General features: G+C 37.1%; 1 protein-coding gene across 1 annotated transcript in view; it reads right to left on the bottom strand.

Annotated features, from left to right (window-relative positions):
- Positions 1-11460: 11460 nt before the first annotated feature.
- The window catches only part of GC (GC vitamin D binding protein), a 34760-nt gene continuing 18705 nt past the window's right edge, over positions 11461-27515 (bottom strand). Inside the window, exons 5-14 of the mRNA XM_042984775.1 lie at positions 26942-27153; positions 25693-25825; positions 25307-25401; positions 22081-22210; positions 20795-20997; positions 19938-20067; positions 19390-19487; positions 17490-17622; positions 13880-13934; positions 11461-11630 (exon numbers count right to left, since the gene is read on the bottom strand). Coding sequence (XP_042840709.1) covers positions 13905-13934; positions 17490-17622; positions 19390-19487; positions 19938-20067; positions 20795-20997; positions 22081-22210; positions 25307-25401; positions 25693-25825; positions 26942-27153 — 1164 coding nt within the window. The 3' untranslated portion in view covers positions 11461-11630; positions 13880-13904. The remainder of the gene's footprint in view (positions 11631-13879; positions 13935-17489; positions 17623-19389; positions 19488-19937; positions 20068-20794; positions 20998-22080; positions 22211-25306; positions 25402-25692; positions 25826-26941; positions 27154-27515) is intronic.

Raw genomic sequence — 27515 nt, 5'->3', positions numbered from 1 at the left:
AAGTTATGCTTCCCCTCTTTTAGGGTGAGAATATTTACAGAATTCATTGTAATGCTTTTGCAAGGAAGTTTTGTCTCTCCTCATTTACTAATTTATACAATCATTTATTTATATTGGTATGGACTAACTTATCGACATTTATTTATACTTTGAGCTATAATCCAATACTACTGTATCTATTTTGTTCTAGTTTTGACCACTAGAAACTCCTTACATTGACTCCTGTGTCCTTTTAACTTATCCCAATGTTCATGGTCCACCCCACCATACTTTTTTTTTTTTAGCACTTCCATTCTTTCTGGAGATTTTCTCACTTTGAATATTTTCTCCCTTGGTTATGGGATAGCCATTTCTCCAAGGGTGCCTAGCTCCTTTTATTGGAGGATGGTATTAGAAACTAAGATCAGAGTGCTAGGTATTTTCATTGCTTCTGGGTTATGGTTTCTTTTAGGCCTTCTCAGCTGGCAGAACAAGCACACACACACACACACACATATATATATATATATATATATACACACACACATACATATATATATTCATAAATATTTCTATGTGTAACAGTCTGCGTCCATTTTAAGCTAAACATGAGTTCTTATTGATGTTTCCAACTCTACTCCATTGCCACATGGATCATTTCAGCCTCCTTCCCTCACTTATTTGTAAATGTCCATCCCAACAGTGAGAAACCTGGCTCCTACTATCTTCCATCCACTTACTTAATTATTCAATTCTAGTATACACCTATAGCAGTATCAGAATTGTTAACAAGTATCCTCATGGGAAGTAACTTTATCAACTGGAACACAGGGCTTATGTGCAATTCCTTTTGCCCTTAGTTTTACAGACTTTGTTTCTAAATTAAAAAAAAAAAATTCTACTTATTTTTGAGACAGAGAGAAAGAGCGCAAGCTGGGGAAGGGCAGAGAGAGAGGGAGACACGGAATCTGAAGCAGGCTCCAGGCTCTGAGGTATCAGCACAGACCCAACATGGGACTCTAACTCACGAATAGTGAGATCATGACCTGAGCCAAAGTCAGACACTTAACAGACTGAGCCATCCAGGTGCCCCCAGACTTTGTTTCTAAAGTTATCTAAGTTGACACCTTTCCCCCTAACTCTGTTGGTGAAGTTGTTTCTTCTCTTGTCGTAGTCTGGATTCTTTCCTGTGGTCCTTGACCTCATAAATGATGTTTTTAAAGTTGCACACTTTAAGGTTCACCATTTGGGTTGTACAGTTCTGTGGATTTTGATAAATGCATAATGTCATTTATCCACTATTACAGAATCATACAGAAGAGCTTCACTACCCTAAAAATGCCCTGTGGTTCCCCTAGTCATTTGATCGACAGATATTTATTTTTTCATTTATGCATTTTGTCTGCATGTGTCTGTGAAGTTTACTCAGGGTATACTTTGTTGAACAGAATTCTTTAACCTTTATGTAATAAAATCCATCACTATTTTGCCTATGATTTGTCCTTTTTGAATATTTTTTAAAATAGGCTGTTCTTGATATCATGTTATGAATATGTTTGCTTTCATTTTTCTCTATCAACTTCAGAGTTTTATAATTTTATCTTAAAGACTTTAGTCCATTTGTATCTTTACATATGTTGTTTGATAGGATTCAGATTTAATTTTTCTACACATCGAAGAAAAATTCCACACCATGTACAAAATAATCCAATGTTTTCACATTGATTTATGATGCCATTACTATAGTTTTAAGTTCCCATATATGCCTGGATTTGTATTCTACTCTGCTTAACTATTTGTATGTTATTATATTGTTTATTATTTGTATGGCTTTGTATTATGTATTAATATCTGCTTATGCACATTCCCAGACATTACTCTTCTTTCTTTAGGCTTCTTTGTTATCGATGTTTTAAAATTTCTACATATATTTTCCAACAAGGATTTTGAATGATTCTTTAAAAAAATTCACCTGGAATTTTAATGGGGTATTGCATTTAATTTATAGATAAATTTGAAGAAAATTTATATTTTTATGACAGTCATTCACTTCAAGAGCATGGACTGTCTTTTCACTTATTCAGCCCACCTTTAATGATTTTATCAGACTTTTAAACTTTTCTGAATACATGAGCAGAGTTTAGAAGCTTTCTTCTGCATACTTTGCCTGAGGTTGAATCCACTACAATTCAACCTTCTTCCCCTACTATGTTCCCAAGCTCAAGACAGCCTTTAGAGAATTCTCCAGCCTTCAGACTCTCCAAACGTTCTCATAATTATTGTTATCATGGCGGTTAGTTCTTCAAATCATTTTAGTTTCCTTTCACATTTATAGTTGTTCAGGTTTGGAGGAAAGAGTCAGCAGCTTGCTTTAAGTCACCATCCTGATAAGCCTGGTGCAATTTGTTGTTAAAGGGGCCTGAATAAGGCTGTGTATTGCTTTTGTGTGTGGGGGGAGGGGAGGGGCGGAGGGAAGAAGTCTCTTACTTGATCCATTTCGGTACCTGTATAATACAGACCTGACCTGAAAAACTGCAGGCCCGTGTGGAGGAGCACAAATGGAGGCCCACATAGCATATGTCTAAATATTTGAAGGTTTGAAAGCAATCTGACAAACTGTTAAATAAAGAAAACATGTTGTATCCTCCTCGTTTGGCAAACATACTTTTATAACAACCTGAAAATCCAGGTTTAAGCTTAAAATCCTTAGATTCCTCTGAATTCTGTAACAGAACTTGGCAAAATGCAAAAAGCCAGCGTCTACCCAGTGGCCTGTCTCTGTCCACCTCCGTGGCGATCTCACACATATGCTTATGCAGACCTTGGTCCACAAAGCTAACCCCTGTCCACATCCTCTAGAGACAACTGCCTCTTGGGCCACCAGTGTGGTCTTTCTAGTGAGGAGAGCTGTGCAAGTGCTGCAATGGAATGGAATTCTGGCATCCTGGGTACTAGAATGAGGTGTGGAAGGAGGAAGAGCAGATTCTAGGGTTGGCATATTCCTTTGGCTCCATGGATGTCTGGCTCCATGGTGCCATGGGAGAGTCCTGGCTAGGCAAAGGCAAGAACAAGGTACCCTAAAGTGTGGTGCCCAGAGCTGGAGTTCTGTGTGCCTAGGTCTAAGGGAGGTAGTGGTCAAGTACTGTTGCTTTTTTTAGGCTTAGGCTTTGAAGAAATATCATCCATTCCATTTCAGTTCTGAAGAGGTGTAGTTGTTGCCTAACCTGCTGTAGGGGAGAACTTTCTGTTTTGGGGGTAAAATGAACTATGGATTATGAGAAGAAAGACATCTCCTCCCAAATTGCTTTTCTTCCTGTTCTACCTGCAGAATGTAGATATGAATCACAAGTTTGCTCTTAGCCTGGCTCCTAAAAGAGCATGGACTGACTTAAAACAGAGGCTGGGAAGTGTGGATGGTGACTCGGGAAAGCAAGCCCTCTTTTATTTATTTTTTATTTTATTTTTTAAAAATATTTTAATGTTTTATTTATTATTTTCGAGAGACAGAGGGAGACAGGCAGAGCATGAGCAGGGGAGGGATAGAGAGAGAGGGAGACACAGAATCCGAAGCAGGCTCTAGGCTCTGAGCTGTCAGCACAGAGCCCCATGGGGGGCTCGAACTCAAAAACTGTGAGATCATGACCTGAGCCAAAGTCAGATGCTTAACTGACTGAGCCACCTAGGTGCCCCAGCAAGCTTGCTTTTAATGAGACTTCACCAAGGATGGATCATATAGTTGTTTTGAAGTTGTGTTATGGTTAGGATTAAAATCAAATAATGTGTTTCCTTAATTATCTGTGCATAGAAAAAAAGGGCTCAATCCTGAAAAGTCCACATCACTGATGTTCTTAGCATTTTATTTAATGGGATAAAACAGTCCTTTATTAAGGAGGGGAGGGTGAAGAGGACAAGATGCAATCTTTGTTCCTCTTTTGTAAGGACTGTGTTCTGGACTGGCAGAGTCATGAATCAATCTCTGCTTGGGAGGGGTGAACAGTACTGTATTTTGCATAAAGTAGCAGAAAAGGTGCAAATCTCATAGGTACACAAGTCAGAGAGACAGTGGAGTTTAAACGGCTGGCTACTTCCGGTCCCTGTTGTGTCTCAAATCTTCGTGAAGTAGATGAATGATAAATAGTGATGGCCTCATCGCACTTGCAGCACAAGGGATGGGTGGGTCTAGGTCGTGCCGCTGGTGTGCTCTGATAACCTGAGTTTCTGGGTAGAAGTCCAGTCCTTTCATGTTTTCTGCATACGGCTCAGAAATGTAAGCAGTGGAGTGGAGGCAGTGACCAGTTTCATAGACAGGTGCTCCTGAGGGAAGTGTCTTCTTTTTAGTTATGTATTAAACCACAGTACATCCTGCCTTCGTGGTTGTTTTCCACGAACAGCTAAGAAATAGAAGAAAGATCTGGGAGGTCTATTTTCACAAACAATGATCTGGTCTAAATTTACGGCAAGAATGATGCGGTTCTAAAATTTTTAACGTGTCAGAAAATTTTACTCAATGTTTGCGTTATATAGCCATGGAAGTGCTTAGAGCAACCATTTTGAAATACAGTTGTGCTAATTAAAAATTATATAATCGACTATAATTGCCAATTGGTGACAACATTGATTTTATTTGAACCAAAATTAATCACAGATTTCATCATTGCAGTCTTTTGAGTTAATAACTGATGATGCTTCACTATATAATTCTGTGCTTTTTACATAGAGACATTCTATTAGAAGTTAGATTAATAGCTGAGTGTATTTGTCAGCTTGACTTGAATATATTAGACATCATAATTGGGAACATATGAATGACAATAAGCCAAATATGATACACTGGATGAGAAAAACTCATTGTAGACTAATTCACTTTTTTCAATGGTAAGTTTGTAGTAGTTTTGACCTTATTCTGAGTTTATATTAGTTTCTTATTTTCATCTGATTAATTTTATAATATCTAAATTTATTCTATGCACTACTTCTCAGATTACTGATCTAGAAAGTAATTTTTTAAAAATGGTGATTTTCTTTCTGTTCAGCAAATCTATATTTGGCTTAGACTCCTATTTACATGATTTCTCCAAGCTTAGGAGTGCTTTGTCATATTCTGCATAGCCATTGCCAATGACAAATAGGTTGATCTACAGATTTTATCTGGAGGGTGGTTTTAAAATGTTTGCAAATTATTTGATACTTCATTCAACAACAAATGCAGTCTATCTCATCTTGTCTTGAAGCACTGCCTGTTAAAATAGAATGCAGTGGAAAGAGAAACTCAACAGGTGAACACAGGGGAAAGGAAGGACAAATAAGAAAAACAGAGAGGGAGGCAAACCATAAGAGACTCTTAAATACAGGGAACAGACTGAGGGTTGCTGGAGGGCTGTTGGGTGGAGACATGGGCTAAATGGGTAATGGGCATTAAGGAGGACACTTGCTGGGATGAGCACTGGGTGTTATATGTAAGTGACAAATCACTGGGTTGTACTCCTGAAGCCAAGACTATACCGTATGTTATCAATATAAATAAAAAAAAAAATAAGTAAAAAAAAAAATGCAGTGGGAAGGATGCTGCCTGACATCGAAGGGTTGATTAGAAAGGGCAGTTTCCAGGGACACCTGGGTGGCTCAGTCCAACTTCAATCCAGGTCATGATCTCAGTTCACGAGTTGGAGCCCCGCATGGGACTCTGCTGACAGCTCAGAGACTGGAGCCTGCTTCAGATTCTGTGTCTCCCTCTCTCTCTGCCCCTCCCCAGCTCTCTCTCTCAAAAATAAATAAAAACATTTAAAAAAAAAAAAAAAAAGAAAGAAAGGACAGCTGCCACCATTATGTCTTGGGAAACTCAGGAATCTGTAGCCACCTAAGAAAGGTCTGGCTGTCCTGAGGCTGCCTGACAAGACCACCTGACCAGACTACCTGGAGCCCGCCCTCTGGTTCCTTTCTGGCCAAGTCCAGCTTATGTGAATGGAACCACCTTCAGGATGGGCCCCACTGCTGCCTGACTGCAACTGCACGAGAGAGACCCTGAGCTCAGTCAACTCGGATAGACATGAGCAAACTTTTAATGATTGCAATTGTCTTCAGCTGCTCTGTCAGGGTGGCTTTTGACTAAGCCATAGTAAGTGGCACACTTACCAAGTAGTACATGCTGTACCTGACTTACGGGAAGTGCTTAGTGCATGTTCAGTATTGCTAGATCAGTCTTCGCTGTTAGCTTGTGTTCATCTCACCGAACCCATGTTACCTGTAAATTAAATGTGTTAGGATCTGGATTATCTGCTTCATGTAAATGTGAAGATTAGTTGAGATCATAGAGGAAAGTTTCCGAAAAAGTAACATCAAAACTGCTTAAAAGCATGAAGTTGAACAAAAATCAAGATGGCTGCACTATTCTTCAGAGGAGCTTGATTTTAAAGTAACCTTTTTCCTCTCTTCCCCAAACCTCTCCTCCTCTTTTGGTCTTTTGTTTCAGGAACCACACAGCCTGAAAAACCACTAAGGAGGCTGGCACACACACACAATTCGTGTAGAAACCGACTAGGTCCTGTATTTCCCTACCCACCCCACCGCATCGTCAAGCCCCTTCCTCTGGGTAGGCTTGCAGTTTCTGAAGACCTTAGCCTGCTTCAGCTTCCTTGCCCCACTAAGCAATACACCTCTTGTTCCTCTTTATCCCAAACTCTGTTTTCGAGTTATATTTTGGCCCCGAAGCACACAGGTCAGTTATAGACAACGATACAGTGTGTAAAAAGTGAAGTATCATACTAGTTTTTTTTTTTTTTTTTTTTTTTTACATGTTCTTACCTAGTCTTTTACAGGTTCTTACCTAATTCTTACTCCATCACTTATGCTATATTTAAAGAGAGAAAAATGGCTTAATTTTTTTTTCTCAAAATTTTAAACATTCTCAGGAACTAAATGAAAAAATTAGACTGATCATTCGGTTGTGTTGTGTACAAAGTTGCCAAATTGACACAGTTGTTAAAATCTCCTAGAAAAGTTGAAACTTCTGTATCTTGTTAACTTGGCTTTTCATGTTGTTCTAAATAGAGCTGTAGCACAAAGTAAGCATATTCCAGGTGATTAGTACTGTCCGTTTTATGAAAATCTGATTTCAGAATAGATTTCTGCACGGCCATCTGTCTTTAGGCCTGTCAACCACAAGGTGGAGGCAAAGATTTTTATTTGAAACAGGCACGCCTTCCAGAGGCTTTTCATGGTGCAGCACACAATGTGACAAAGATCCATATTTCTGATATTGAAGCGTGGGAAGAGACACTAGTTCATTGTTGGAAACTTTCTTACTGGGATAGAAACAATACAGGACTTCTAAACCGCTCATCTGTGGATAGGTAAGTAGGTACTATTGTTAATTGCAAACTAGAATTTGCTGAAAAGCATTAGTTATACAACAGGAAGATTTGTGGTGGTGGGTGCAGTGCAAGGAATAATTAGGTACTTTTCTTGGCCTAAGGGGAAAAAAAAGCTCAGATCCTGGAAGAAATGGATAAGGATGGAATAGCTTCTGGAAAGGGGCATCTTTTGACTTGATTATCTATGACTAGGTTTCTTTCTTTCTTTCTTTCTTTCTTTCTTTCTTTCTTTCTTTCTTTCTTTCAAGTTTATTTATTTATTTTGAGAAAGAGAGAGAACACATGACAGCACAAACCGTGAGGGGCCAGAAAAGAGGGAATAGAGAGAGAATCCCAAGCAGGATCTGCACTGACAGTGCCGAGCCCCACGCAGGGCTCAAACTCACGAACTGTGAGATCATGACCTGAGCAGAAACCAAGAATCCTCCCCTATGACTGGGTTTCTTTAATGGGAGACAAAAATTTCACTGAATAATTAAAAAAAATGTTTATTTACTTTTGAGAAAGAGAGAGAGAGAGTGAGCAGGGGAAGGGGCAGAGAGAGAGAGAGGGAGACACAGATTCCGAAGCAGGGTCCAGTGTCCCCACTATCAGCACTGAGCCCAATGCAGGGCCTAAGCCCGGGAACAGTGAGATCATGACCTGAGTTAAAGTCAGCCGCTTAACAGACTGAGCCACTAAGGCGCCCCGCGTTGTATAATTGACAATATTTTCCTAATGCAATGGCAGACCGAGAGAAAATGATGTTAGAAATTTACCCTTGCCCCAGGTACCTGGGTGGCTCAGTTGGCTAAGCATCTGACTCTTGATTTCGGCTCAGGTCATGATTTCACAGTTAGTGAGTTCAAGCCCCGAGTAGGGCTCTATAGTCACAGTGCTGAGCCTGGCTGGGATTCTCTCTCTCTCCCTCTCTCTCTGCCCCTCCGCTGCTCTCTCTCTCTCTCTAAAATAAACTTAAAAAACAAATAAATTTACCCTTAGCCTAAAGGTCCTTAACTAGTTAATTTCAGATGTCTCCCTTTTCCTAATGTGGGTGAGGGTGTCAAGCTTCTAAGGCAGTGATTTGGAGGCTTTTGCACTTCAGGTTCCACTCAAGACTGATTACCCATCTAGCCCCTCTCCCACCCACCTCCCTCCATCAATCCCCAGTTTGTTCTCTATCTTTAAGAGTCCTGTGGCTTATTTTCCTTGCTCTCTCCCGCCACCAATCCTCCTTAGGTTCATCTGTTTTGTTTCTTAAATTCCACATGAGTGAAATCATATGGTATTTGTCTTTTTGATGAATCACTGAATTCTACTCCTGAAACCAATATTACACTATGTGTTAACTAACTAGAATTTAAATAAAAATTTGAAAAGAAAAGAAAAAAAAAGACTAGTTAAATCTGTGTCTCTGGGAATTGTTGGTCTCTCATTTGGGTGAAGGTGAGGCTTTCGTGGTGGGAAGATCAGAGTCATAAAAACACAAGCTTCTAAGCCTTCAGATTTATTTTTAGCTATTTGGAAATTGGGTACACTGTCAAGTTGATGGAATTCTTGTTTCATGAGAGTTTATTGCTGTTGAATTAAATGACATCATAGACACAATGCCTTTGCTATGTTTTTAAATTAAAATCTCCATAAAAAAAGAGCTTTGTTTTTGTTGAAGGATTTCAGGGAAAAGGTATTGATGGCGTAGACCAATTAAGGTGATGGTTCTCAGGTGACAGTTCTGAGAATCACCTGTGAAGTGACTTAGGCATCTAGAAAAGCACAGGGGGTTAGTACTACAATTTGAAAGACAGTAAGCCTGATAAAGGACAGTGCAAATAAAAGAAGTTTTGTGTGATGGCCACCCTTTTTTGTGTCAGTTTGGCTAGGTTATGGGGGCCATTTGTTTAGTCAAATGTTAGTCTAGACATTTCTGTAAATGTATTTTGCAGATGTGATTGACATCTACCATCAGCTGACATGAAGTAAAGGAGATTACTCTTGATGATATGCAAATGCCTCATCCAATCAGTCAAAGGCTTTAAAGGGAAAAACTGAGACTTTCCAGAGGAGACTTTTACCTCAAAGCTGCAGCACGGAAACAAATCCTTTGTGGTTTCCACACTGTTGGCCTGCCTTGTGGACTTCAGGCTTGCTGGCTCCATGACTATGTAAGCCAATTCTATAAAATCTCTTTATTTCTCTATCTCCTCTTAGTTCTATTTTCTTGGAGAACCCTTATCGATATAGTGTGTAAGTGCCATTTTTAGAAATACACAGTTTTATTTGTTTTATCATGGTGAGTATTTGGTTTCTGGAAGAAGGTGATAGGCAATGCATAAAAAACTGAGGATTATTTAATAGACACAAGTAAATTCAGCTATGGTTGACAGTATATGGAAATTCAAAAGCATGTCTTTAACGATGAGAAGCACTTAGGAAGTAAGTGTAAGTTTTGGCAATATCTTCTCAAAAGACCTCTGCTTCCCATAAAGTGGAACAAATACAGGCATAATTATGCATATAAAGTCTAAAATTAAAATTCTTGCATTAGAACGATGGTGTATTTGGGTCAGATATGCTTAATATAAAAAAATAATGAAAGGTGTTCGGAATTGGCTGGAAAATCTATCCACAGGAGCCCTGAAAACACTACTTCAGCCCATCATGTAATACTTACTGAATACTTAGTGGTAAAAAAACACCCGGTGCTGCTTGGTCAGGCATAAAAATGCTTGACGAAAATTGACTTGTTTGTAGTGATTAATGAACATTTTGTGAATGTAATTTCTCAAATAAGAACAGTAGAATTTTCCAAGATTAAATTTACAGAGAGATAATTCTGGGTGACATCCAAAGAAAAAGGGGGTCTGTGGTTAAATTTAGGGAAAACTGAATTGTACACAGTAAATTGTGACTCTCCAAGGGAGCTAACCTAGATTGTTTCCAGAAGTAGTTTAGTTAAGGAATACATTCTTCAAGTATGCCCATTAATCTTGCATGGCATACTGGACCTTGAAAACGAAGTCTCTTCTTCTTTATTGTTGCATTGGGCCATTCATTTGCCTTTTGAAGTTTCATTCTCTCATTTTTATCCGTGATGTTTACATATCAGAATTGAAACTTCAGCAAGGTACTTTCAGAAATGATAAAGAACTTTAAGAAATCTAAAATACTGCCTAAGTATGTAGCGTATAGTTGGTTGCCTCTTTTTTTTTTTTCTTCATTGTATCTGAAGAACTCATTTGAGGTTAATTTCCTAACATTAGGGAATATTTGTGTAAGGTAGGACTCAACCTTCTACCGACACTGCAAAGGGACAGGCATTTTACTTCCCAGATACTGGCAGCTAAAGTCTTGAGCATTTGACCTTGACTTAGTTAATGAAATTCTCCCTACTGGGACTTAGAATCTTGAGGAGTGACCAGGGATGACTTTGGTTAATGTGACTCCAGTTACATTTGCTATAAAATCTATATCTCTACCATAGAACTCTATATCTACCATGAGATAAATGTAAAGTCCTTCAGGTAATTAATTATAAATATAGAAGTTTTCCTTGGCTTGTATTGGTTTGAGATGTATTTATTTGAAAGGTATGATCTTTTTTTCAAAACTAAATATGTTGAGTTAGAACACCTTCACTTTCCCTGAGCAGAGAAAGCACATAGAAATATTCTCTGCAGTGTACACATGATAAATTGGATTAAGCTGAAATCAGGTTTTTAGAATTTTGACCCAATAAATTGCTCTGAGGAGTCATCTTTAACAAAAACTTGTTCAGGCCACAGAGATTTTCTTTTTGCAAGGTAGATGTTACTTAATCCCATACAACCTGCACCTGGGAGCAAGGTTTTCTCCAGAAGGTGGTGGTGATGGTTCTTAAGGAAGTGAGTAATCCCAGGCTATTTATGATAGAAGCCTGGCTAACTTTTCCTTAATGGTACCTATTAGGCCTGAGGAGCAATTAAGGAATGGAACTTCGTGTACTGGGAATTTGAAAGTGGATACTTAACGTTGTGAATCTTCTAGAAATAGATAGAAAACAGGTGCTTGTAAGGTGGGGGCTGCCTATCTCAGCATTTTTGTGAAAATCACAGGGACAGCGCTGAAGATCAACGTGGTGACATCCTTGGTGACATTTATGATCTGCATTGTTTTTATTTTATAGCAAATTATCATACTTCTCATTGTATAAAGATACTGTAGTTAATAAAAAGCAGGAAGTATTCTACTGGTCTCCCCAGGAGCTCTGGTTTTGCTTGGGTAAGGCCATCAGATGTTGTTCCCAGGGTGGTTCCAGCACTAGATCTAGGAGAACAAGGCAAATAAATGTTAGACAAACAGCTAATGGGCACAATCATAATATTGCTCAGCAGAAGTTTATAAGATCAGGTTATTTTTATGTTTTAAGAGAAACCTGTCTAGCATGACCCATATATCCACTGTGACCCACCTGATGGGTCCAGAATAAAAATGTAAGAAATTCCCAAAACCTGTACCTAAGGCCATCACTGTTGTTATGCCAAGGTATATCATAGCTTTTCTTCTTTGAACTAAGGATGTATGTAGCTTTGTGCTCTGAGAATGTTCTCTGCCATAGCAAAAAACACAGCAACCATGAGGCTTCTTAGTCATGGGATTGAGATGATACTTTTTTATTTTAGTAAAACACTTAGTGTAAGTTCTTATCAAATCCCCTTCTACATTGTAATGAGCCAAATGTGTCTCCGTTTTGATTCCCACCCCCCCCAAGATACTACAGCAGTTATACCATAGTTCTATTTGCACCGTGCAAGAAATTCTACCTTTCATTGTCCTGTGTGAGGTTATGTCTGAGGATGAGACAGACACACCCGTGTTTTCCTCACTTGTTTCTTTCAAAGTGTAAGCACCTGGCTATGCTGAGTTCTTAGGTTTCTCTCATGTAAGCACCTGCTGAGTGTAATTCTGGTAGTGCTTTCTACCCAACTTGAATCTTCAATGTGGACCAAATCCTTTATCTGTTGACAACTCGGGGAACACTATTTCCAAAGCTGAAGAAAAAAGATAACTAGATTTATGGGATTTATTAAGAGACCATAATTCTCCAGTGAGACCTACAAATGTGGCCACAATCCATCAATTTTGGGGCTTGAAGAAAGAAAATGATCAAGGGGACCAGTAACTGTCCAGATGACAACTCAGGTTTACAATGGTTTTAGTTAATCAAATAGCATCACACTGGTGACTGGAAGACCTGAATCATAGGTGTCCTTGAGGATGAGAACACCTTGAGACAAAGGCTTCTGCTTCTCCAAGGCCAAATCTCTGACGAGATGAAGGCTTTCACTGAGAAGGCAGGCAGTGCTAGCCAGTTGGTTTAACAGTTGTAGGAACTGCTTCCTACTAAAAAATATGTGCCACTTCTGTCATTGGAGAGCTGATGTGTTCTAGTAAGAGAAAAATCAAAAGAAAATGGATCTATTCTAGAGCAATTTAAAATCTGAAAAGACTCTCTGGGGGAAACTTGTTTTAGTTTAGATTTACATCTGTAATAGAAGCAACTGTAGCAACTTTGCTAATAGTATTTCTTGGCATTTTATACACGTCACCTCACCTTCATCGTTACAACCATGCTGGGAGGAGCAGTTGTAATTTTCTTTTTACAAAAAAGGTAACCGAGCTTTAGGGGGTATAGATAACTTGCTCATAGAGATGGATAGTTGGAGTGGAGATTCTAATGTAGACTGGGCAATTCCCCAAATTTCTGTGACCACCACCCCCTCCATTGTACTGCCTCTGAGTGTTAATTTTCTTTTTTACTGTTTCAGATGCAAATAGTTTATATTGAAAGGCTGAATGTGGTAGAAGAATTTAATTTCCTTAGTCAATGGTTTTTGCTTCCACATCATTCTTAGGAATGTTGTCAGTAAATTAGCAAAATAAAAATCTTACAGTGGTGAAAAGCCTCAGTTCAAGTAAGGTCTGAGATAAACCCAAATGATTGTTTTCATCACTTTAAATCTCAGAAGTAATCTCTTTAAAATGAATATAATTAAATCTGGAGAGAATAATTTTGTTAATTTGCAGAGTTGAGGTCACCTTCAGTTTAAAGTATGGGGTTCTAGCTTCTGTTCTTAGCCTCTTCATGTATTTTTTAATGGGTAAAAATGTAATACTTAAAATAAGCGAGTGAGAATATTTCAAACATGCTTTAATTTGAAAAATGCCTTTCTCCTCCTAAGAGCCCTGTGGTCTTTAAGACTTGATGGACTCGGTCTTTAAATCTTTAAACTTTTAATTCATCAAAATCCCTGAAATGATCTCTGTGCTGTCATTACCTTAGATGTGAGGTTGTAATAGGTACATATCAAGCTGGAGACCTGTTTTCTAGTCCTAGACAGGTCAGAAGTTGGTTGTGTATGCTTGTATAAGCTCTTTAACTTTTTCACATACTTAATATTTTCATCTGTAAAATCAGTTTGAATAGCTAACAGAAAGGAGACTATTCAAATGCTGATGTTTAAAATACATTGTATAAATCTACATTCTTTGCTGCCTTCAAAAACTATACTTACCTAAGACAATACACATGCATCAGGACTATAGGGTATTTTTCATTTCAGCCTCAATCTGCAATGAAAAAAAAAGTCTTCTAAGTCATAAAGTATTTTGTAGACTGTTGCAGATGGTATACAAAAATGTGAAACTTGCTTGGGGAAAAGATTCTTGTCAAAATGTCGTTTCATATTAAATTATTTATTGGCCATCATTCACATTGGGTTTTATACTGTCTCTGCTCTTAAATTTACAGTGTCCCAGGAAAAACAGACCAGAAAAAAAGTCAATAGTTAATAAGATCTAATTATTGGGTGTGCACAGAGGACAAAGAGAAAACAGAAGAGCTTGAGTGTCAGGGAAGGACTCCCAGAGGAGGTGAGGTTCAAATTGTATCCTGAAACTTGAAAAATTTAGTCAGGATGAAGTAGAAGGATTAGGCAATAGGGGATGAGTCATAATGTGCAAAATCCTTGAGGTAAGAGCAAGCTTAAGGTAATTGAAAACTTGCAAATAGTTCAGGAGAGTCAAAGGAGGAAGAACAAGAAGTAATGGTAGATCTGACTGAAGGGGCAAAGGTCCAAACTCTATTTAAAAACAAAACAAAACTTTAGATGCAATGGAGAGCAATTATAGGAATGTATTAACTATTTGGTAGTTTACAAAGATTATTCTGATCTCTGTATAGAGATGAGGTTAGGTGTAAGAAAAGGAAGGGGGGGGATACAACCAATCGGGATGTTGTAATCCAGGCAAAGGATTGCCTCAATTTAAGTACCAGTAACTTAGAAGTAGATAGGGAGACCAAGATACTGAGGTGTTAGAATCCTAGAATCAGTAGGATTTGGAATTTGGACGAATATGCAAAACAGGTGAAATACAGGAGTATTTGTTATCTTAGACAGTGGGTGAATTGTGATATTCATAAGTTTAGGAAATACAAGAGGAGGTTTTTAAGGGGAAGATTTGGGTCACGTTGAATTTGAATTTCTTCTGGAACAAGAGAGCCCCATAAAGTTGGATAAAATGCTCAGTGCTGAAGGAAGAGATCTTGGCCTGAAGGTAGGGATTTGGATATTAAAGGCATGTCTTTGGATGAGAATGCTCAAGGAAAATGTACTATAAAGATCAAGGAAGAAAACTCTGGAAAGGAGGTAAAGGATGGCTAGAAGAGGACCGTATAAAACAGCATGAGAAGGGAAAACTAGAAGGACAAAAGGTAGAAAATGATGATACAGAGGCCAAAGAAATTGTTTCAAGAAGGAAGGAATAGTTGTGGGTGTCAAGTGTTTTTGCAGAGAAGGCTGGTAAGAAAAGGACTGAAAAACGTTGGTTAGATTTAGCAAGAAGGAGATGGTCAGTGTAATGTTATTGTTATGGTACCATCAGAAGTTCTGTGAAGAACTAAAGAATTAACAGGTGTGAGGAAAGAGAACATACTATTTCAAAAATCTTGGCTGTAAGGGGAGGAGAAAAGAAAAATAATGAGGGAGTAGTGTCTAGAATGTCTTATTCAAGGTCAGGAGAGAAGTAACTTTAAATTGGATGAAGCCAGTAAAAAAGGATTGTTGAAGCAAAATAAGTATAACTAATGGAAGAAGAGCAAGGTAGTGGGATGGGTGGCATTCAGATGGACAAAGCTGACCCAGCACAATTTTTGTTCAACTTCAGAAATAATTTTGGATTTCAGTCAATAATTAAGTCTTTTGGTATCTATACTTTGATTTTTTTATCATCATTAGCTAAGTTGGGGCTGAAGTCTATGACCATGCCTGGAGTGAGAGTAATGGACTGCAAAGGAATAAACATGATTTTCCTAACATCTGGTAATCTTTGCATATTTCCTTAGACCCATCTGTAAAAGGGAAATTAAAAATCGTACCTTTCACTTAGAAAGGTTTTAGATAATTTTATAAATACATGCACGTAAGGCTATTATCCTTCACATTTAATAATGGCTTAATAAATGCTGGCTATGATGTTGAGGATCATAAAAGCTACTTCTAAGAGCTAGGATAAGCTGTAGTGGATATGCCAGTCTCCCCTGTAGTATGGGTGAAAGAAAGGGGGAGGAGAGAGTCTGTCTCCTCCTTGCCTGGCTCCCACTTGGCCATTTGTGGTTGTCTTTGTTGTCAAAATTGTAATGACCAACTCCAGCATGTAACAGAGACTTTCTGAAACTTTCTGAAACCATATTTAATGCCCCTAGCACTCTGTTGGGATCTTAGAGGAGCATAGTAATGAGTTCGCAGAAGAATCCATGGTAGTGCCTGGACTGAATGATGGGTGGAGAGGAAAAAAATTACAGTCTAATTTTACAACTGTTTCTGCAGCTAATGAGCTTCTATGGGATAATAATAATAATATAATAGAACTAGTTCTGAGGGTACCATGGTGAAGCTAAAAGAAAATTACACTGGTGGCTATTTGCTGGTCATTTCAAGATCAGGGTGAGGGGTAGGGATAGGTCAACTCCTAATGTTAATTTAGTCTGGTTCAGAAGCCCCTTGGCCGTTCTTCTAGTGGCTGTGCCAAGTATATTTAGAATGGCAGATAGAGGCAGATCCCTGGATATAAATGACTTTGGAGTCAGTGTAGTAGATAGGCATTAATTTTCAGGAAAAAATTTGTCAAATATAGGACAAGGGGATTTAATAAATTATACCCCAAATATTACAGAGTCACAGGACAAATATGCATACCAAGCATTGAGAATCAAAGAACATGCTGTTGTAAGCTGAAGTCAGAAAGCAGAGGCAGCTTGGTTACCCAGCTGTGAGATGAGTGTGGAAAGACCATCTAAAAGGCTCATACAAATAGCAGAGGTCTCTTCTGAGTGCTCCAGACCATCAAATATGCGCAAGTGCCTCAACTCCATTTATCTCCCTCTTTGCTAGCAATTACTGAAAGACTGGTTGCTCAGCAGCACTGCTCCACACTTACTGGTTATAAAGCAAGAAAATAGTTACGAACCTGCCTTTTCATCATTGTAATTGAAAATACAAAGGTTTTAAATGGCAATATGTTATAGAAAGTAATGGAAAAGCAAGTCAAATGAAAAGCAAGAGACTTGAAGGAAGCCTGTGTTGTGTGCAGTTCAGTTTGTCTTTTGATGATGTCAAAAAGGAAAGTGTAATTGGATAAGCAGATAAAAGGGACTAGGAAAGGGTTGTAGAATTGCTATTTTTTGACAGAATGTAAAAGAAAAATATTTCTTAAAATTGAATGAGACTGTCAGAGCAAAATCTGATAACAACTCCTAGGTAAGGTAACTTTATTTTCCTGGGATAAGGCAACCTAATGCAGCTGTTGTATCACCAGCACCCCCCCCCCCTCCCCCTCTCCCTCTCAAAAATAAACATTAAAAAGCTGTTAATATGTTACTACCTACAGTTGGGAAAAACCCTGCCCTGTACTTTGTTGTATTCACAAACCTTTTGTTAAAAAAGTTTAACTGCCTCATTTGCTTTTAAATTGGCATAATCAGGAAACAACTTTTGTCTTTACAATGAAAATATCAGGAAAAGTCTGCCACATACGGGCATTTCAATAACAAAGGAATGAGTAAATCTGAGTACACAAGTTCTTAAAATGCTGTTGGGTGATAAGGAGGGGGTTAAATTTTCTTACCTCTAAATCACAGTAGAGAGGAGGTGAGTTTATGGAACAGCACTTGGAGGCAAAGTCTGAACGCTTGTCAATCAGCCCTTGGAGTTCCAGGGCACTGACGTCAGGCAATTTTGCTCTTAATCGTTCTGCTAGTCTGAAAAACCATATTTATGTAAGGTTTCCATACTTGTATTTTATAAATCTTTCTCATACAAAATGATAACCCACTTCTGGTCTTTTACAATACAAAGATGGAAATAGTTGTTCTTAAATTACGGGTCTGTGGAGTGATTCTTAGCGACTCAATTTGAGGTTAGAAAATGAAATCTCCAGCTCTTCTCAGATCCTAAAAGTAAATTTACAAATTGCTGCTAGATTTGAACTCCAGGCTTCCCCCTTCATTTGCTCCATTATATCAACATAGAAGACTTCCTCTCCTATTCTTGCTGATGTTCTATCTTCTCTCCTGTACTACATTTCAAGTTCCTTAAAAAGCCTTTCCCTGTCAGGACTTTATGCCACCTTAATCTTTTTTCTCTTTACTCACTTTATACAACTTCCCCCTCAGCGCGCCTACTTTCCAACTGGCTATGTTGGAAAACACAAAGAAGGTCAGAAACGGGCTCTTGTTTTTAGCTCTACTATCCATTATGTCTCCACCTCACTTTCAAGATGGTGCTAGGACTTGAGTTCTCTAGATTCTCTCCCAATTTGAATGGTCTATAATCTTGGTATCTCTCTATTGTTATAATGGGCAATTCAGTCTGGTTTTCTGACCTCCAGGAACTGTTTGCCAGCCCAGTTGTGGGCAATGGGAGGTAGTAGAAACCCGAATTTATCTAGTTGGGGTAAGGTGGATCCTGGGAAAGCACAGGAGGATGAGGGGGGCTGGTTTGCTTATAAAAGCATTACTGAAATGAGTTGGTCCCAGCTGGAAGGGGAGGCAAGTCAGACCAGGAGGAACTCAGAGGATGGAGAAAGTGTGTGTGTGCGCGTACCCTGGTGCAGTGTTTCAAATACCTAGACTCTAGTCTGTCTTGTGATTTTATAACCCTACATGTCAATTCCACTACATTGATAATTTCTATAATCTCAGTATGTTAAAAATATCAGTAATTGTCCCATGCGACCCTGGAGTACAAAACTTGGATTATCTGTTTAATGTTATTCTATACTATTTTTTTATAATTGGGGAATATTTTGAACTTCAGGCTTTCACAGTTTTTCATTTTAGAACTTTGCTAAAGTAGACTTCATTGGGGTGCTACTTTTGGGGATTCTTTGGTCTTTTTGTGGAGTTCTATTTGTGCTTGCTTTAGGCCTATGTTGAGCAAGATGATTTGAAATGGATGTGAGCAATCTACTTAATGAAACTAGGAATGCAATGGGTCTTTAGGAACCCAGCAAAATTTCTTTCACTTTTATGGCCGTTCTTGAGAAATAGGACTACTGACTATTGTACAACATTATTGATGATTAATTAACGTTTGTATCTTCAATTTATAGAGAATACATGCTGGTCATGGGTGGTACTACACTTGATTGAAAGTTTGGGTTGTTTGTCAGACCATCTGCCATGAAGTTAGATAACTTCAGTAGTTTTACAGTTCCTCAGTTATTGATAGCAATATCTACATGTGGCTTTAGGGCAAGAATGTTGATGAACTGTGGGCTAATCTGTTTTTGTTTTTTTTATGAAGTTCCTATAGGTCTTATAAATATACTTTTGTGGCTGTGTTCTAATTGATATCTCACCTGATACACATGACCATTTTTCCCCTCCAAAAAGAACTCCATTTAGATAGAACTCCATATAAATATCAGATTCTACTTTTTAAAGTCTCAAGTCTTCAACTATACTTTCAAATCATACCATGCTAATATTTTTGATAAATGTGGAGGAAACCGAAAATTTCCTTACTTCTTCTTAAACTCTGTGAAAGTGTTTTCTGAATAATCTGCACATAGTTTTTGTCCCTTGTCAATGAAAGAAGATAATTCCTTTTTCAGTTGAGGGCCCTGTAAGAAAACAATTACATAACAAAATTATTTGTCTTGAAGCACTGTTCTATGAGGCATTAATCAGAATTCCGTGTAATGTGTTATTATGTGTGTTTATTATCTACACCAGACATTGGCAAACATTTTCTACATAAAACCAGATAGTAGATATTTTAGGTTTTGTAAACCATATAGTCTCTTTTATAATTATTCAACTCTGCCAATAGAACACAAAAGCAGCTATAAACAATATGTAAACAAGGAGTGAGGCTGTGTTCTAATGAAACACTATGAATCCTGAATTTTGAGTTTCACATTTTAATGTGTCATAAAATTAAAAAAATTAGAAGACCGTTCTTGGCTCATGGGTCATGTGAACACAGATATGGGGTCAGATTTGGCCCATGAGCTACAGTTTTCCAACTCGACCTAAACCAAGGTTGCTGAAGAAAATAGAGCATATAGTACCTGTGTATTAATGCAGGCAGCAGAGTCCTCAGACTCACAACATTCAGCAAGGCTTTTCAGGGTTGGCTCAAGGATTTTACTGAGGAATACTTCTGGAAGAGGAGTTCTCCTACTTAGTTCAAATATATATCTGGTATGAGAGAGAAAGGAGAGAATGTTCTTTAACATGTGTAGATTTGTGTAAATGTTCTCTGTATTATAAAAAGGCAGATCACCTGACTTCTGCATCTTAACTAAAAATAAAAGATTTAAGTAAATGTGACTCCAAATTGACAGATTTTGGATTAATATTCTCATTGAAATGCAAATTATTAGCAGTTGCTTTGTAACTATTCTGACTAGTTCATAATGAATTAAAGCTGTGTGTACTATATATGCATATGTATATGTTCTATAGAAACCTATCTATTTCAAAATAACATGGAACTAGCTTTTGTGCAGCTATAACACCATGAATCTCACATAAAGCATCAAGTAAAAGCCTTAATTGGCTTTTCTATGAAAACAGATTTCTATAAATTCTTCCATTGTTTTATTCCATTGTTATCTATGCATTTATAAAAATCGTACTTGGACAAATACAGACTTCCAGCCTAAAGTTAGTCTCCATTCTGCTCTCTAATATTGATAACTTTCTGACCTGTTAATACAACCTATTTGTGAAATATTTCTATGCAATGAATATGCATATACTTGTAGCTTATGCAACTTAGGGTATATGCAGCAAGGGTGTATTTTTAGTTTTTGTTGGATCAAAACAGATAAAGGTTTACCCTTTCTTCCATTTAATTTCTTTGTCACTTAATGCTAGTGAATATCCATACTGTCAAGAAAGAAAGTTACTCCAGTTAACTCACTGATCTATGGCTTTGGTGTTTCCTTTATCACATACGTCTTGACCTGTGGGCAGCTCAACAGCTGGCAGCTCTGGTGTTGGGGCAGCAGGCATGAAGTAAGCGCACATGAAAACGTCCATGGGCGTTTTTTCTTGACAACAGTCCTTAAACTTAGAATTCTTTGTGGCTAAGTTGTCACAGATCTTTACTGTGTATTCAGGCAGCTGCAAAAGCAATTGTGAGTTTGTGCATTGTTAGTTTCTTGGTTGGCCTAATTAAAAACAAGGAAGGCTTGGGTGCCTGGGTGGCTCAGTCGGACTTTGGTTCAGGTCATGATGTCGCAGTTCACAAGTTCAAGTCCTGTGTTGGGCTCGGTGCTGATAGCTCAGAGCCTGGAGCCTGCATCAGATTCTAGATCTCCCTCTTTCTCTGCCCCTCCCCTGCTTATGCTCTGTCTGTCTCTCTTTCAAAAACAAATATTAAAAAAAAAAAAAGAGGAAGTCTTATGTAGGCTTACAAACCTTGGCATGGTATAGATGAAAAGTTATAAGTCAGGTTATAGAAAAACACCTATTAACGGAGACCTGTTTTCTTAGGTTGTTATCATCTGTTTTTTTTCCCCACTATTATTTCTAAAGCTGTCCAGACTTGGAGTAACCCTTATCTAAAGCACCAGTTCAAATTCCTATCTAAAGGATTATGTAAATGAAAAATGATGGAAAAAAATTGACCATCAAGTTATAACAGGTATAAACATGAGCAGCTTTGAATAATTGTTGCAGTATTGTTCAGTAGAACTTTGATGAAATGATCTGTATCTATGCTGTCTTATGCTATTGTACATTTAAAATGTGGCTAGTAGGGTGCCTGGTTGGCTCAGTAGAGTATGTGGCTCTTGATCTCAGGGTCATGAGTTGGAGCCCCATGTTGGGTATATAGATTAAGTAAACTTTGTTAAAAAAATGTTTTTTCTTATGTGGCTAGTGTATTGAACTCAAGTCTAAATATTATTTAAGACATTAAAATTAAGTTAAATAAGTGAAGTTTAATGATAATTAAACTGCATTGGGTTGTGCAGGAAGAGTAAGGAATTCTTAGGAATTAGATAATCTTGTCCTTGTGTGTGGACTTTGCCATTTACTATTTGCAAGACTTCAAGTTATTCATCCCTGTTAATCATTACTCATCTGTAAAACGGAGTTAATGACACACTTAAATTTCATGAGGATTCACTGAGTTGATGTATGTAACCAGCAATTTAGAGTGCCTGCCTCACAGTACATGGTACATGATGATGATTCTCTTACCTCCTTGGCCATACAGTCCTCAGAGGTAGACTCACAGCACTTGGAGAGGATTGTGGTGATCTCTTCAGCTAGTGGCAAAACATCCTCCAGATCAGCAGTAGGCACTTTCTGGGCTAATTTTACGAGATGGCTAAATGGTTAAAAATGGATTGTTAGGTTACCCATATTCTGTTCTCTTTTTCCCTATGACCATACAGTCTGGAGGAAAATTACCATAGTTTCAACCCTTTGTCCTTGATAGCTGCGTGGAACACATCTGCTATGCAATGCTTCCTATGTGCTAGAGCCGCTACTCAAAATTCAGTCATCCTAAATAAATCATTTTGTATTTTTAGTACTGATACACAGCTTTTCTTCTTGTCCCATCCACCTACTCGAAGCACGCCTTTAAAATGTTAGATCTACGACAGCAATAAAGCACTAAGTCCCTATTCATAAGACCAATAGCCTATTTTTGTGGCCCCTCATTGTACTTTTAAAGATGGTTTATAAATTCTCTTAGAAACTACAGATAAAAGGAATATGAAGACTTATAGCCCTAGATCACAGAATTAACAAATGCTGGTATTTTGGTATATAACCCTGAAGCATTTCATCAGGTTTACCAAGTATTTCATAAAGGATTCTGCTCTGCTACACTATTTATATATTTGCCTTTTTCACTTAATGATACAGAAAACATTCCTGATTGACAAGTATTCTTTTAAAATTTTGGCAAAAACACATAATAGCATTTGCATCTTAACTATTTGAGCATATAATTCAGTAATGTTAAGTATATTTACTGTAAGTAAATATCTGTAAATACAGCAGACCTCAGAATCTTTTCACCTTGCTAAATTGAAGCTCTGTACCCATTGAAAATTGCCTCCACGCCAATCTTGTGGCAACCACATTTTTCCTTTTGTTTCTATGATTTTTCACTGCTTTAGATACTACAAAGTGGAATCACACAGTATTTGTCCTCTTGTGACTGATTATTTTGCTTAGCATAAGACATTTAGGTTTCTTCTACCTCTTGGCAATTGTGAATACTGCAATGAACGTGGGTGTGCAAATATCTCCTTGAGATTCTACTTTGAATGCGAAAGTGGGATTGCTGGATCATACGATTCTAATTTAAAATTTTTGAGAACTCCATATTGTATTTCATAATGGCTACACCATTTTGCATTCCCATTAATAGTGCACAAGGATTTCAATTTCTCCACATTCTTGCCAACACTCATTTAGAAAGTGGCCATCCTAAAGGGTATGAGATGATCTCTTATTGTGGTTTTGGTTTGCATTTCTCTTCTGATTAGTGATATTGAAAATCTCTTCATGTGCTTGTTGGCCATTTCTATATCTCTTGGAGAACTGTTTAAATAACTTGATTAGACAGAATTGAATACTTTGTTATTGTTGAGTTAAATAGTTAAATAGTTAAACAGAAGCTTAAGTTTGTAGTTCCATTTATCTATTTTTGCTTTTGTTTTCTATTCTTGGTCATTTCCAAAAAATCCTTGTCAAATTCAGTGTTCTGAAGCTTTTCCTTTTGTCTTCTAAGAGTTTTATAGTCTTAGGCCTTATGTTTAATCCATATTGAATATTCAAATCTGTTGTAAGAGTTCAATTTAATTCCTTAGCATGTGGATATCCAATATTTTCAGCACTATTTGAGAGCATCCTTTCCCCATTGTGTAGTCCCAGCACCTTTGTTGAAAACAATTTGGCCAATTTGGATCTGTTCCATTGATCTACCTACATATATATAAATTTATACATTTATAAATTTATATATTTATACATTTATATATATGTATTTATGCCAGTACCATGGCATCCTGATCATTATTGCTATTAGTGTGTTTTGAAATTATAAAGTGTGAGGCCTCCAACTTTGTTTTTCTTTAAGATTGTTAGGCCTGTACAGAGTCCCTTGGCATTCTATATGAATTATGAATTTTAGGATGCCTTTTTTTTTTCTGCTGCTGTCAAAAATGTCACTGGGGTATCGATAGGGATTGCATTATATCTGTAGATTGTTTTGAATAGTATGAGCATTTTAACCATATTCTTACATTAATGATCATGGAATATCTTTCTATTTATTTGTATCTTCAATATCTTTTACTAGTAATCTATAGTTTGTTTTAATTATATTGTAATAAGATATTTAATCCAAACTATGGCATTCTTCTATGGATATACCACAATTGATATAAGTATTCTCTATTTTAGGGAAATTTTGGAAGCTTCTAATCTATTCATATTTAAAAAGAAATGTTGCAGCAACATATCTACTAAATCTTTGTTCATGTTCAGTGCTATTTCTGTGGGATAAATTCTAGACACAAATGCAAGTATAAACTAATGATTAAGATCTAATACATATATATTATATATATAATATATACTATAGGTGGTTTTATATTATAAATCCTTATGTTCTACTTCCTAAATATATTACCTTAATGCAAAAGGAAAACTAAAGGGAAGGTGTAGAGAAAATGCCATTTAGTATTTGAGTATTTCTATTGGAAGATTCTTTTTAAAGGACTCATGAAAGTAGTTTCTATTACCATTAGAGAACCTTAGGATCTGATGCCAACACAAAATAGGCTTTTTCATTACCATTAGAGAAAAAAGTCTTGTGAATTATAGACTGTAAATACTGAAAAGATAAACCAGCAAAGTCCAGAAGTCTGGGGAGATGAGAAAAGTGTTAACCTAGAAACTGTCAGAATTAAAATATAGTGTTAACAGTAGCCACACAAAAATCAAAGTGAAGGTTATAAATAAAGTAGCTAACTAATTAGAATATATTCATTAAGCTTAAGAGATATGCATGATATATAGGACAAAGCTTCATATAATAAGAATTCAGGAAGTCTCATCCCAAGAAAAAAATAGGTCAAGGAAATAACAGGTGATGAGTAAAGAGTTTTTGTGTTTTTAATATATGCTAATATGAATACTGAAGAAACCATTTCTAGTGGTCTACCAGTTTTCCCATAAGTATATGGAAAAGGTTGATTAAAAGTAAATGTCATATTTGACAATGTATACTTGTTCTTGATTCATATTTCATGTAGAGAAAAAGAACCGGACTATATTTTGAGAATTACAGGAACATAAGACTATAGTCTATATATTCTATCACAAATATTTTCTTAGAGAATTCTAATATTCTAGATCGTGTAGACACAAACAGCTAAACATACTGTTAGTGCTTAATCTTTACCTGAGCCTTGATTTCTCCTTCCCATAAGCAGCGTATTGTGAACAGACTCTGTTTGACATAGTGGTAAGAAGTGATAAATGTTTCATCTGGAGTCTCTAGGAAATAAGTGAGAGAACCTTATTAGATGGTCAAGATCCATTGAAAGCAGTTTTCAGAAATGGCAAAAAGAAACTGCTATCTTTTATGACTATAAAACTGAATTCTGACCAAAGGAACTTACTGATATTTCTTTCCTAGAGGTGGTTATATTTTTTCCAATGAATGAAATGCAAAGGAGCCATTTTAGAAAGTTTCTCCTTCCAGAATCTGAACTACTATTAATTGAATTGAATGACATTAATAGAGGAAAAAAATAGAACATAACTACATAATAAAATGATACCTACCTCTTTCAAAAAGCATACTGTTGGGCTTGGTGAGGTACAGCAGGACCCTACCATAGAGAGATAACTCTTAGTATAACCGACTAAGAGTGGTAGAGGAGCTTGTCCATAATTAATGGAATATTCATACATAAATCTGTGGGAGGGGAAAATAGTATTGGTCAACATTTGTGGGAAGCAGAATCTACTTTTTCATTAGTTTGGTGGAAAAAGGATGTGTTACATTAGTTCAATTTCAATATCTAAGGCTCACTAAGGACTTAGAGATAGGATACTAGTCCCTTTTAATCAGTATTTTTAGTAGTTTCTTAAATTTCCAAGTGGATTGAGAGGAGGGGCCATTTGTCTCTTTATCGTTTAGTGTCTACTAAGTGCATGGCCCATGATAGTTGCTTATTAATATTGAACAAACTAAAATGAAACACCTTTACCTTTCATCATCTATCCCAGTTGACTTATTCTCCACAATTGCTATTTGTAGGCTTATTTCTTGAAATGTTTTTTAATTGTTAGGAGTATAAGCCATAAGGGTCTATATGAGACTCTGAAATCTTGGGCAAAATCCTCATTATTTACAGGGATGAGAAAGCCAACCAATTTTTATAAAATCATGACCTTAATTTCAATTCTAAGGCCAATCTGAGCCACGTTGCATTTGACTCTTGGACATGTATTTTGCCATTATCCTAAATAGAATTGTATAGCTGTGTACACTTTAAATGTTTAATTTTCAGAAAAGCATGTTTTTTTTTATTCTCATATCCCTAGAAACAGTTGCGAGCATGATGTGTTCTACCACATAAGTGAACATGTAATTTGATGATCTCCTTGATTAACATTCATGAGGAGCCAGATGATATATTGATTCTTCTATTAGTCTTGGAAGATCACAAAAATTAATATAAATGGAAAGAAAAAAATCTATCTGAGTATGCAAGGATCCCTAGCATAAGGGGAATCATGGTAGCTGTCCAATATTTGAAAATGTCACATAGACAGGGGATCCAAGTGATTCTGCTTCAGGTGATAGAACTAAGTTTGGAAGTTTTAGAAAGTTGACTTTATCTCTGTCTGAGAAAGGCATTTATAATAATCAGCACTGACTGAAATGAGAAGTCTTAGGGAAGAGTCAAGTTCTTAATGGAAATTTCCTGGTTGCTGTAGAAGAGGCGTTTATATAGACTAGGGGGTTAGATTTGACACACTTCTGAAGATTTTATGCCCTGAAGTTTTACTTATGAAAGCAGCTTACTGCTCAGCAAAGTCTTTGGGATCTTTCCTGAATGCCTCACAGATTTCATCATTTGATGGCTCTACGTAGGTAGGAAATTCTTGTGGCTGGTGCTTCAGGGCAGCCATACAGAGTTTCTGTTCAAGGCCCTCTTTGGTACAGCACTCAGCAGTTCCCGGGTGCACTGGGAATGGAGAGTCAGTTTCACAGGACTTAGCAGACAATGCTGAGGTCTAGAATGAGAAAAGAAAAACAAGTCAATTTCTATATGGAAGTTTCGAGGCTTGTAATTCTCCATGGAGTATGACATATTAGTCTTTAAATCTAAAAATTCTCATCGGTAACAAACTGTCCATGCCAAAAACTCTACTGGATGACTTATCAACATGACAATTTACATAGTTACAGGTAAATACAGGGTCTTATGTTAATTACTCATTAATGAAAATAGAACCTTCATTAACAAGTGGACTGTGTTTGCAGCTGTTAGAGGTGGGTTTTTTGTTTTTGTTTTTGTTTTTTTTTTGTTTTTAGCGCAATGTTTCTATACGTAAATATTAACATATCTCTGGGGTAAGTGAGGTCATTTGAAAAA

Source organism: Panthera tigris, chromosome B1 (genome assembly GCF_018350195.1).
Source record: "Panthera tigris isolate Pti1 chromosome B1, P.tigris_Pti1_mat1.1, whole genome shotgun sequence".
Taxonomy (NCBI): Eukaryota; Metazoa; Chordata; class Mammalia; order Carnivora; family Felidae; genus Panthera; species Panthera tigris.
This window is presented reverse-complemented; position numbering and strand designations above follow the sequence as displayed.